The sequence below is a fragment of the Sphaeroforma arctica genome (assembly GCF_001186125.1).
Source record: "Sphaeroforma arctica JP610 unplaced genomic scaffold supercont1.1030, whole genome shotgun sequence".
NCBI classification, from domain to species: Eukaryota; class Ichthyosporea; order Ichthyophonida; genus Sphaeroforma; species Sphaeroforma arctica.
In genome coordinates, this window is record NW_014039528.1 from 1 (window position 1) to 11,925 (window position 11,925).

An 11,925-nucleotide genomic window follows, 5' to 3' on the forward strand; every position below is an offset into this window, starting at 1 on the left:
ACACACACACACACACACACACACACATACACACACACACACACACACACATATATATATATATATTTACATATATATATATATATTTATATATATGTATATGTTTATGTAAACATATAAATATACATACACATATAAATATATGTATGTATATATTATATATAAATATCTATACATGCATAAATATGCATATATATATATATTTATATATACATATACATATACATATATATATATATACGTGTATTTTCCACATGTTACAGACGGGTACGCTTGGATGAGGAAGTGGTGCTCATAACTGGAGGTGCAGGTGGTCTTGGCAAGTCCATTGCACAGCACTTCGGTGCATTGGGTGCTACGGTTGTGTTGTGGGATCACAACCTGAGCTTATTAGCCGAAACTAGAGACCAGCTTAAAAATGATGGCATTAAAGTAGAAGCAGTTTTCTTGGATCTGAGAGACAAAGACTCTATCAAGGACTGTGCAGAACATCTACAGAAGCGTAGAGATGTGACAGTGCTAGTCAACAATGCGGGAGTGGCGTCAGTGAAGCCCTTGTTGGAGTTGACAGATGAACAGATCTCCAGGTACGAAGCATTTGTCTAACGAAGGAGCTCTGTGTGCGTGTACGTGTGCGTGTGATATTTGCAGTGAGTGTGAGTTATGGAAAGGCATGTGGTGCTTGGGCATGTATGGCATTCTGAGCTATTCGTGGTTTAGACAATGCCATAGTGAAACAGTGCCAGACGCATTCCGAAGCCGAAAGGAGAACAAGGCAGTGATTCCAGTCACACATTCTTAGGACTGCGCATATTTGGTACATATTTTAACTTTAAACTTAATTTTAACTATAGAACTTAACGGATAATACAGCGTGCGCACATGCATCAGTAGCCTGATTTGTCGTCGTATCCTCTGCGTGTTTGTGGGGGAACTAGGCAGTGGAGCAAGCGTGTCCTTTAAAAATCTAAAAAGGCGAAAACAACATTTTCTTCTTCTCCAATTTGTAGTACCTTTGACGTGAATGTACTGTCGCATTTCCACACGGTGAGAGCCTTCCTTCCCGCAATGATGCGGCGGCAAAAGGGACACATCATAACCATCGCCTCAGTGCTTAGCCATATTGGCGCACGGAACTTGACCGGTAGGGTTGTACATTATTTGAAGTCGAATAGAATGTATACAAGCGAGAAGCTACCACACGTACAAACTTACATATATAAATGTATGAACCCCCCCATACACACAGACACGCACAAACATATGCTCACTCTCAGATCGGAATACGAGCCCTATTTCACTTGTGTTCTGTTAATTCATATGCGATATGTTTAGTCGTATCACTCACAGATATGTTATCTACGGCACAGATTATTCCTATTTCACTTGTGTTCTGTTAATTAATATGCGATATGTTTAGTCGTATCACTCACAGATATGTTATCTATGGCACAGATTATTCCTATTTCACTTGTGTTCTGTTAATTAATATGCGATATGTTTAGTCGTGTTACTCACAGATATGTTATCTATGGCACAGATTATTCCTATTTCACTTGTGTTCTTTAATTCATGTGCGACATGTTCAGTCGCGTTACTTACAAATATGTTATCTACGGCACAGGTTATTCCCATTTCACTTGTGTTCTTTTAATTCATGTGCGATATGTTCAGTCGCGTTACTCACAGATATGTTATCTATGGCACAGATTATTCCTATTTCACTTGTGTTCTTTTAATTCATGTGCAATATGTTCAGTCGCGTTACTCATAGATATGTTATATATGGCACAGATTATTGTTCCTCCAAAGCAGCGGTGTCCGGATTCCATGAGGCTCTGGCAGTCGAACTGTCTGTCACTGCACGTATGTACTGAGTGCGCACGCACACCTCATTTGACACACTTATGGGTGTATTTTAAGCTCGTGTTTGTATCTCCATCAATTCATACACACGTCCTCATGCCCGCCTTGTCAACTCGATCTCGTTGGTTATTTATGTCAGTGTTCATTTTCTGAGTGTTTATGTGTATTACACATGCTTCTGCTGTGGTTACATACCTATCCCTCATATTGCGTTTGGTATTACACATGCTTCTGCTGCGGTTACATACCTATCCCTCATATTGCGTTTGGTATTACACATGCTTCTGTGGTTGTACATCAGTGTATCCCCTTCGGTGTCCGTCTTCGAGTAAGTCCCTCTCTCTGCATCCGCTGTACCGAACTATTCTAACGCTTTCCTATAGTCCACCACGTTCGATTGTTTGTGCTCGTGCTTGATCGTGTACTCACCCTTACTGTACCGATAGGCCTATATATCAAATATATCGATAACAAGCATTTAGCCTATATATCAAATATATCAATAACAAGCATTTGCATCATTGTCCAATCTCTGCGCAAGCCTTGACCATGGGCCTTGGCAACGGCGTTGTTGTCTTTGGGAGTCTAGGTGTAGATCTATCGTGTGTGCGGGATGTTTTTGTCTGTGGTGTGTTGTGCTGCACACAAATACTTACCAGCCACTACACCCCTCAACGCACAGCTGCTATCAACACTACCAATACTTACAAACCACTACACCCCTCAACACACAGCTGCTATCAGCACCACTATTGTGAAGGCTGCCACACTGACCACAGCAATGTTTGAGGGCACAAAAACTCCACCCGGCATAAGGTACACTCAAAAACAGTGTACTACACTCAAAAACACCTCAGCACTTGTGTTATTATGTGCACTACACTCAAAGACACCTCAGCACTTGTGTTATTATGTGCACTGCACTCAAAGATACCCCAGCACTTGTGTTGTTGTGTGCACTACACTCAAAGACACCTCAGCACTTGTGTTGTTGTGTGCACTACGTTTCTGTGGAGTGTGGTGGTGGTTCATTCTTTCTGGTTGAGACAAGTCTTGTGAGCAGGACCTCGGACGTTTGTGCTGTGTACGATGTCGCGAAACTGATGCGGCTGGGAGTGCGGAAGTGCTTTAGCATGTTGCTATGAGTATATGACACATTCGACAGATGTCAAACAGATGTTATTGTGCGAGCACTCGAGTGTACCCCTGACACCGACACACCGCAAACGGATATGCCAACCACAATTGGCTGACGTTATAGTCTGTTTTGTTCATGTTCTCTTATTTTTTTTTGTCTGTTTGTTTTGTTCATGCTCTCTTTTTTTTTTTCGGCGCCCGCAGCGCGATTGATCCGGAGGATGTGGCTCGTGCCATAGTGGATACAGTTTTAGCAGGTAAGATACAGTTTTAGTAGGCATAATACAGTTTTAGTAGGTATGATACAGTTTTAGTAGTTTAGTAGGTAAGATGCAGTTTTAGTAGATACGATAGAGTTTTAGTAGTTTAGTAGGTAAGATACAGTGTAAGCAAATGCGTTCATTTGTCTGTGCTTCCATGCTCGCTTGAACCAGCTCTAGCGGACCTCAAAGGAGCCTCATCTCGAGTCAGGTACACGCAATGTTATGTCTCATCGCAATACTCAAAAGGAAAAGGTGATCCATCTCACACGCACAGACGTCCCTTATGCCCCCTACACACCCTCTGTACGCCCTCTATACACCCTCTACACACCCTCTACACACCCTCTATACACCCTCTACACCCCCTCTATACACCCCCTCTAAACCCTCTACATACCCTCTCTACACCCTCTCTACACCCTCTCTACACCCTCTATCGACCCACTATACACCCTCTCTACACCCCTTCTACACCTTCTATACACTCTATATACACCCTCTATACACCCTCTCTACCCCAACAGTCTCAGCTGGGTGCTCCACCACGCTTATTCTGCCCGCGTTGTTCTACACATGGCCTGTGTACGCCGCACTGCCAACGGGTGTGAAGGTGTGGCTCATGCACATCACAGGTGCAGTGCAGTCACTCAGCGATGTCACGGGAACGCAATAGCGCACACAAAGCACTCAAGCAATGTGGTCGTCATGTGAGATGTGTGGCATGTTGACTTACTGCCAACGGGTGTGAAGGTGTGGCTCATGCACATGACAGGCGCAGTGTAGTCACTCAGCGATGTCACGGGAAAGCAATAGCGCACACCAAGCACTCAAGCAATGTGGTCGTCATGTGAGACGTGTGGCATGTTGACTTTATCATAGCATGAGATTGTGCATGCTAACGAGTGGCATGTTGTCGTTAGCATTGGTTTGTGCGTACCAGGTGTGTTTGTTGATTGCATGCGATGTTCTGGATCAGTTTCCACCCAAACCAATGAGCTTGTTTGGATAAGCGCATCACCAATAGCTGCGGTGACCAAGAGTGTGTGCAAAGACCAGTCCGTTGGGATGATACAGACCTGACCTCTCAGCAGAAGCAAGTGAACCAAAAGCGCAAGTGAAGGCTGCCCGAGGAGAGGAGATGTATGGCCAAGTGTGTAGAGGAGAAGGACTCAGATTATGTGGGGGGAGAGACAGCTGGGCGTATAGGGTTTTAGGGTTTAGGGTCAAGAGAGAAGCCAACAAGCAGTGTAGTGCTTACACCAGGGAGAAACTGCGAGTGTGCTATGCGTAAGCATACGGAACAAAATTAGTGTACGTCTGTCTACCTGAGCTGCATGGCACGATAACTGTGTAACCACACTGCAACGTATGGACAAGCACGCCGCACAGAAAATGTATGGACAAGCACGCCGCACAGAAGGAGACGAGAAGGGGCAGAGAGCGAAGCTAACACAACGCACAACGCAGCCATCACAGTCAACTGCGAGTGCAACGGAAAGAAGGGGCAGAGAACGAGGACTTTGTTTCACAAATGTCTATCAGAAAAAGAGTCTGAAAACATGTGTGAGGGCAAGTCACGGCGCATGGGGACGAGCGAGCCATGTGGGTAGGCATGTTGGTAGTCAAGTGGGTAGTCATATGGGTAGTCATGTGGGTAGTCATGTGGGTAACCATGTGGGTAGTCATGTGGGTAACTATGTGGGTAGTCATGTGGGTAATCATATGGGTAGCCATGTGGGTAGTCATATGGCTAGTCAAATGGGTAGTGATGTGGGTAGCCATGTGGGTAGTGATGTGGGTAGCCAAGAAGGCAGAGAACACAAAATTCAATGCGTTCATCAAATTGAACTGTGAGTTATCGTGTCGAGTGGGGTAGTGTGATGCCGTCAAGAAGGCAACGGAGACACCTGGATGTTTGAGTAAACGTATCGAGTCAAAGTAGGGAACGGAGAAGGTTGGAAGCTTGAGTAAACGTATCGCGTCCAAATATTCTGATGACGTATGTGAATCACGAGCTGAGCGTTGGGCCTTGAGAGCGGAAAACGAAATGTGCAGAGTTCATAAGGACACAACACTTGCGAGTATACACTTGTGAGTACAACACTTGCGAGTGCGACGAGTGCACTGGCGCTGAGAGACGCGTGTGTGTAACTGAGTGTATCAATGTCAACGACTCCGATGACGTATGGGTGGGCACAGGAGGCTGCATGTAGCGAGTGTGTTGAGGGTACTGTGATACGGTTAACATGGCCAGCAACTGCGGAGATTGTCTTGCTCTGGAGAGGGGGATGGATAGGCAGAAGCGTACCACGCAATGTATCACGAATGAGCTTACACACAACGCACGTGCATGTCAGCCAACGAAGTAGGGTCAGGAGATGGGCAGCAAACGGCACATGAGGCAGAACGACCTCACAGACAACGCACGTGCATGTCAGCCAACGAAGTAGGGTCAGGAGATGTGCAGCAAAACGGCACATGAAACAGAACGAGAACTCAACCGGAGACACACAACAGCGCCAAATGGACAAAGGCTGCAAACCACAAGGCCAAGAAGCACATGGGGTTAACGGAAAGGGGTGGGGAATAGCGTGTTGAATTAAGAAGTTATTAGAATTGTTAGCGTACACGCCGCCTGGTTGGGTGGGTGGGTGGGTGTCGGTACTGAATAGTGAAGTCCACCGAAAGGGGTTGTCAACGCTCGAGCTGGGGTTGAGCTGTCGGCCATCGTACTCCCAATTCAGTTGCACAGTGAAGGTAAAATAAAATATTTAAATGTACTTGTACTACATACTTATTAGATTTGTCGAACCTTTGTCATGGCCTTTAATGAAACATGGAAGATATACTAAACGAACTCAAGACATGAGGACTATTTGGTAGACTTTACTCAGATGCAACTAGAGTCTATTAGTACTGTGATTAAATACATGTTTTGATTTCAAATAGGAAGATTTCGACGTGCTTCAAATTTTCTTAACATTCACTCTCATTGTGTTTGGTATCGTTACTGACACCGATTCGGCGCTTAACGTAATTGATTAATTATCATTTGTACTGTAAGTGATGTATCATCATACTGAAGATCTCAAATCGGCAAGAGCTTGGTCTGAAAACTGAAGCCCAAGTGAAAGGGAGTGGTCTGACAGGGTCAATCACTGAATGGCCTAGGGTTTAGGGTTTAGGGGGTTATTCTCCTATAACTATCTCATTTGATTCATGTATGTATACCGATTGGATCTCCGTCTTGTGCAGGCCCATGATGTTGAATAGTAATAAGTGGGCAATGCCAACCTTTTAACCGTGGATATATATAATAACTCCCAGGTTCATGTTTGGTCTGTACACAACACCCTCGCTCACCTCAAGTACACTTAACACACCAAAACAAACAAATACTAAACACGGGAGTCAATCCGGTTTTTAATAATAATTTAAAATTTAAGTGTAATCTACAGTCTCACAGGACTATACGGTGCCAGTGTAGTGCATCACCTGGGGATATTGATTGTTTCTTCAGAGATCTTCAGTCCCTTAACCTTATTTCTGAGGTCGTCCAGTTTAGACTCCACCCCCCCCTCTTCCTCGTTACCACTTCCATGTTCCACCGACGTGACACTTGACACAGACGTAGTAGACGACTGCTTTTGCAGTATGGTCGTAGTGCTCTGTTCAATGGTTGTGCCTGTGCCTGTAGTGTTGACACGCAGAACGGACTCGCTCTCGACCTGTAGTTGGGCGTCTGCGTCACTGTCCTTGTCTGGTGCATTGTCCCGGTGTGCAGTTTCCGGCGGTAGAAAATTGTTCGAGGATTCCGAACGCTGCCAAAATAAAAAGGACATGCGGACCAAAATAAAAAAGGATCAATAAATGGCCTTGCCCCTGTATTTTGGAATCCATCCCAGCACAGACGCAAAAACTGCTCATGTCTAAACCCACAGAAAAACCTCAACAACACACACATGGCGAATTTACGATGGATCGCGCTAGTACACTCTACTGTAGTAGCAACAACGCCCACGAAACAGATCATGGTTGACTTGGCCAACCTTTGGTGATATGGGACTTCCTAACTTGTCGCTCATCGAGACAAGCATAGGCAGTCTAGCTACCCGTGCGCACCAAGCGCTATCTCGAGCTATAGTGTTTCTTACCTCCAGATATTCATCTTCATCTTCTTTATTTAGAGTGGCCATGTGCAGCTCTATGAGTTCATTCAGCTCGTCCTACGGATTGCGTATAGTAATCGGGAGAAGGATATGTTAACTTGTGTTCTAATTGAGAGAAGTATATGTTAATTTGAGTACAGTAATTGGGAGAAGTATATGTTAATTCGAATATAGTAATTGGGAGAAGTATATTCTAATTTGAGTATAGCAATTGGGAGAAGTATATGTTAATTGGAGTATAGTAATTGGGAGAAGAATGTGTTAATTAAAGCATAGTAATTGGGAGAAGTGCAATGTATACGTTAATTTGAGTATAGTAATTGGGAGAAGTATATGTTAATTTGAGTACAGTAATTGGGAGAAGTATATGCTACTTTGAGTATAGTAATTGGGAGAAGTACATGTTAATCTGAGTATAGTAATTGGGAGAAGTATATGACAATTTGAGTATAGTAATTGGGAGAAGTATATGTTAATTGAAGTATAGTAATTGGGAGAAGTGCAATGTATACGCTAATTGGAGACGTGTGAGTCCTATCTGACAGTAGCTACTATCTGTGGCGAGCACAATGCGAGAGATGCACGCTACAACGAGGGAGGGCCGCACAGCCCAACCCATTCACATGTGACTATAGTCAGTGCAGCAACGCTTGGTTATGTGAGAAAATGTCACATTCTTCCCACGCCACTTGTAGGACATACACCAGAACCACTCCCACTCAGCAAAGACGATTACGGGGTTTTAGGGTTTAGGTTTCCACATACTTCCCAACCCAGCATGGCGGTCAACTGGCGACAGCCTTCATCGCACGTGCCCAGGTACCGAACATCTCGGTTTAGTTTGCTCGACCAGTCAAAGAAGGGGACTTTGGGCACCTCCAGGTTGAGCATCAGCCGTACACACGTCTTGTCCACAAATGTGCACAGGTGGCTGAAAGGCGCTACCTACATTCGGAGATAGTCCAGATGTTAAAAGGAATGTACGTGAGATGTGTGGGCATGATGGCGAAAGATGCACAATAAGGTATACCACTTGGATACGAATGTGAACAGCGTAGCGTAGGAGAGTACGTTCAAGTGTTGGTAACTACCCAAAACGATGCATGTCGCAGAATCAATTGCCAGATTGTCGTTCAGACTACTATGTGATCACAAGTAATATACACAAGGGGCCATAACACATTGCTCACGATGTGTCCATAGCAGTTAGTATGCGCTTCAAGCATTACAGTCCAACTATCGGCTTTCAGACTTCAGTACAAAAGTAAAACAGCGTATAAGCGACTGCATCGCTCTATCTGCAGTGGATGTGATACACCATCTGGCTGACTGCTGTTCACTCGAATCCATATACCACTGTATCTGTAGTGACACTTAATGTTTCTGAGGCAAGTGGCTCTACTAAATAATTAAACCTATGGCAATGAAGTGAGAGACACGCGGGATCAGAGAAATCTTGTAGCATATTACAGGACACCGGGCACAGGGATTATACAATAGAGATGAACAGAGATGAACACTGTCTCACGCGCATGGTTGTACGCGTTGCTTTGGGTTTATCCAACATGCATAGCAACCAAACACTAATGCGACATCAGAGCAACGCACATCCTGTCATACACCCGCCACTCGCACTACAATTCTTTTTAGGGTTTAGGGTTTGGACTGGCACTCGTACTGTATGGTACAGCCGAGAAACTCAGGGGTGCACACATCATTCCAACGCTACATATGACAACAACTCTACACGCACCTTGAGCGACGTTCCCATAATCAGTAGCAAGTCGCATTCGTCGAAGTCTTCATTGGCGCGCTCGTCGAAACGCGCAGGTAAGTTCTCTCCGAAGAACACAATATCAGGCTTAACAACACCCTCACACTTGGACTCCGCACAGCAGGGCAGTTGATCATTATTAACAAACCCTGTGAACACGCAGAGAGGGGTTGAGACAAACAGGAAAACAAAGCAATGTGGTTGTAAGGCAGGGGATTGTTAGGCGATGATGGCTTAGTGCAGGCTGCTTGCGGGACGCTCGAAGTCCGTTCCGCACCCAACAACCACAAAGATATTACCACTTGCCAGTACTATTTAGGAATGTGGGGCAATCCAACACAGACCCCAGCAGCGCGTGAATTCATACTTTATAGACGACAAATTATGCCACAAAGAAAAAAAACACAAAAATAATATATATATATATAGACTGCAGCATAGCCTCCGTATGATCACAACCAGGCCAATCACAGCCTAACGGACAAACTATGTACATGGCATCCCCACGGTACAATGTGCCTCGTAAGTCACTGTATGCATCATCGTGCATAGTGTTCTTTGGCGCACATGTTATGTGAACAACCCTACAGATACTAGTTACCACTTCACTGCATGCAACGCAATGTGACTATCTGTGAAGCCAAGCGAAACTCAATCTACAGTGTTTTCCGTCTCGAATTAGCCATGGGATACATCACCCGACAAAAACAAAAAACTCAGTTCATAAAAGACTCTTGGGTTAATCCCACCTAAAGACATACGAAAAACTCGATTCATACGACTCCTGGGTCAATCCCACCCAGAGACTTACAATAAACTCAGTCCATAAAAGACTTGCAATAAACTCAGTTCATATAAGACTACTGGCCCAATCCTACCAAAAGACTTGCAATATACTCAGTTCATATAAGACTCCTGGGTCAATCCTACCTGCATCTCATTTCTCGGGGTAAAAACTCACCGTATACGTAGTCCTGGGGATACCCTTTCCCGCAATCCATGCATGTGCCACTGGCGAAGCTTCCATGCGCTTCCACCGTGAGTTCAGGGTCAATGCCGGCTGGGAATGGTGAATGCATATGTGAACATTACAGATGAATATACGAGTGAGTGAACGTCAAAGGTGAATATACGAGTGAGTGAACGTCATAGATGAATATATGAGTGAGTGAACATCACAGATGAATATACGAGTGAGTGGACCTCACAGATGAATATATGAGTGAGTGAACATCACAGATGAATATACGAGTGAGTGAACATATATGCGTTCAACTTGTGTATATGTTTGAGTCACAGGACGAATGAGATCGACAGTGTCTGCAGAGTACACTAGAGCACGGACGCAGGACTGGTACACAATAACATGAATAGCGAGCCAGCAATTGTCGATCATGAACCAGGACTTGTCTCAACAGGGCCGTTAGTAAGTGTCTGAGAAGGTCCCAATGGGATGCTTGCTCACCTCTCCTTTCTAACGCGTCGATGTTCTGTGTAAAGCATCTCTTCAGGAGACTCTTCTCTTGCAGCATGCGCACAAAGAAGTGTGTATACGTTGGCTTGAAGTTACCAGGGAACAGCGACTTGGCTAAGGAGAAGAAAGGAACGGGGTTTTTCTGTGCGTGGGTAGAGGGGAAGCATACGTGGCTGTTAATCTACTGAATTGGTACGTACATGATGTACTGCTTATAAGCTAGTATGTGCTTGTGTAATGAACGGGGAAAGGGGTGTGCCAAGCAGGCTCTATACCACAATGACACGAACAGACTTGTGCAGGGGATTTCCAGCGAAATCAGACTATCCATGAGCATTCGGGTTGCTGTATATGTTAATATATAACTCGAGCAGTGCTTTGCATGTGTGTTCTTGATGTATATACAGCTGATCCCTGACGTTCAGTACATACTACAATACACATTGGGATAACCCACAGTACCTGCTTCGTTGTACATAGGCCTACCTACCACAGGGATAGCCACAGTATATAAAAGAAAGAACAAATGCGCCATCGAATACACTTGACCCTACACTTCAATATATCGGCCAAGTCATAGCAGCCTGTATCATAGCAGCCTGTAAAGCCATACACACACGCATTCAGACACACACACACATAAACCGCGTTCTTTCTCGGTCGCACACCATACTATACATTCTATAGTCACATCACTTATGCAAAACAACTTTCCTCCAGGCCCTACCTCAAAGAACCCAATATCGAATATAGCTTCCGGATACGGCAGTTGGTACTTCTCCAATTGACTATACAAACCCTTAGGGCCTCTAAAGTCGGGTATGCCTGCAGATGTACTGACACCTGCACCTTGCAGGACTACAATGCGTTTGCATTTGCCCGATTTTATGTAGTCTGCTACATGTTGTAGCGTGGCACCAGGCAGCAATGCTTTGGACGGTCGCCGTGACTCTGCTTTCATTTGTTCGTATAGGATCCGACTATAGATGTAGGAAAATGTGCTATGTAAGGAAGCTGTGAGCATGTCTGAATTTGTATACACACATACATATACAAACACACACATACACACACACACACCCATATATATATATATATAATCTTGTATACGAATCTGTACATGTGTATGTATATATACAAGTTTAAACATGTATATACATATGTCCTTATATGTGTATGTATATATGTAATTGTATACGTACATATATATATACTCATATAGTTATATATATATATATATTA

The 11,925-nt window shown here is 44.3% G+C and overlaps 3 protein-coding genes across 3 annotated transcripts in view; 2 read left to right on the forward strand and 1 right to left on the reverse strand.

Annotated features, from left to right (window-relative positions):
* Nucleotides 1-263: 263 nt before the first annotated feature.
* SARC_09743 (hypothetical protein) lies at nucleotides 264-4,111 on the forward strand (the record flags this gene model as incomplete). The annotated part of the gene is made up of 6 exons (XM_014296231.1): nucleotides 264-587; nucleotides 1,011-1,144; nucleotides 1,795-1,866; nucleotides 2,601-2,682; nucleotides 3,208-3,260; nucleotides 3,791-4,111. Coding segments are annotated over 6 exons (814 nt in total), but the record flags the coding sequence as incomplete, so codon positions are not given.
* A 547-nt stretch (nucleotides 4,112-4,658) lies between these two features.
* On the forward strand, nucleotides 4,659-5,902 carry SARC_09744 (hypothetical protein; the record flags this gene model as incomplete). The annotated part of the gene is made up of 1 exon (XM_014296232.1): nucleotides 4,659-5,902. One exon carries the CDS (start codon nucleotides 4,659-4,661, stop codon nucleotides 5,118-5,120), a length of 462 nt encoding a protein of 153 aa, XP_014151707.1. The 3' UTR covers nucleotides 5,121-5,902.
* A 769-nt stretch (nucleotides 5,903-6,671) lies between these two features.
* Nucleotides 6,672-11,925, reverse strand: part of SARC_09745 (hypothetical protein) — a 5,970-nt gene continuing 716 nt past the window's right edge. The window contains exons 2-8 of the mRNA XM_014296233.1: nucleotides 11,411-11,663; nucleotides 10,675-10,825; nucleotides 10,171-10,269; nucleotides 9,189-9,358; nucleotides 8,201-8,380; nucleotides 7,421-7,492; nucleotides 6,672-7,087 (exon numbers count right to left, since the gene is read on the reverse strand). Of these exons, the coding sequence (XP_014151708.1) occupies nucleotides 6,758-7,087; nucleotides 7,421-7,492; nucleotides 8,201-8,380; nucleotides 9,189-9,358; nucleotides 10,171-10,269; nucleotides 10,675-10,825; nucleotides 11,411-11,663 (1,255 nt within the window). The 3' untranslated portion in view covers nucleotides 6,672-6,757. The remainder of the gene's footprint in view (nucleotides 7,088-7,420; nucleotides 7,493-8,200; nucleotides 8,381-9,188; nucleotides 9,359-10,170; nucleotides 10,270-10,674; nucleotides 10,826-11,410; nucleotides 11,664-11,925) is intronic.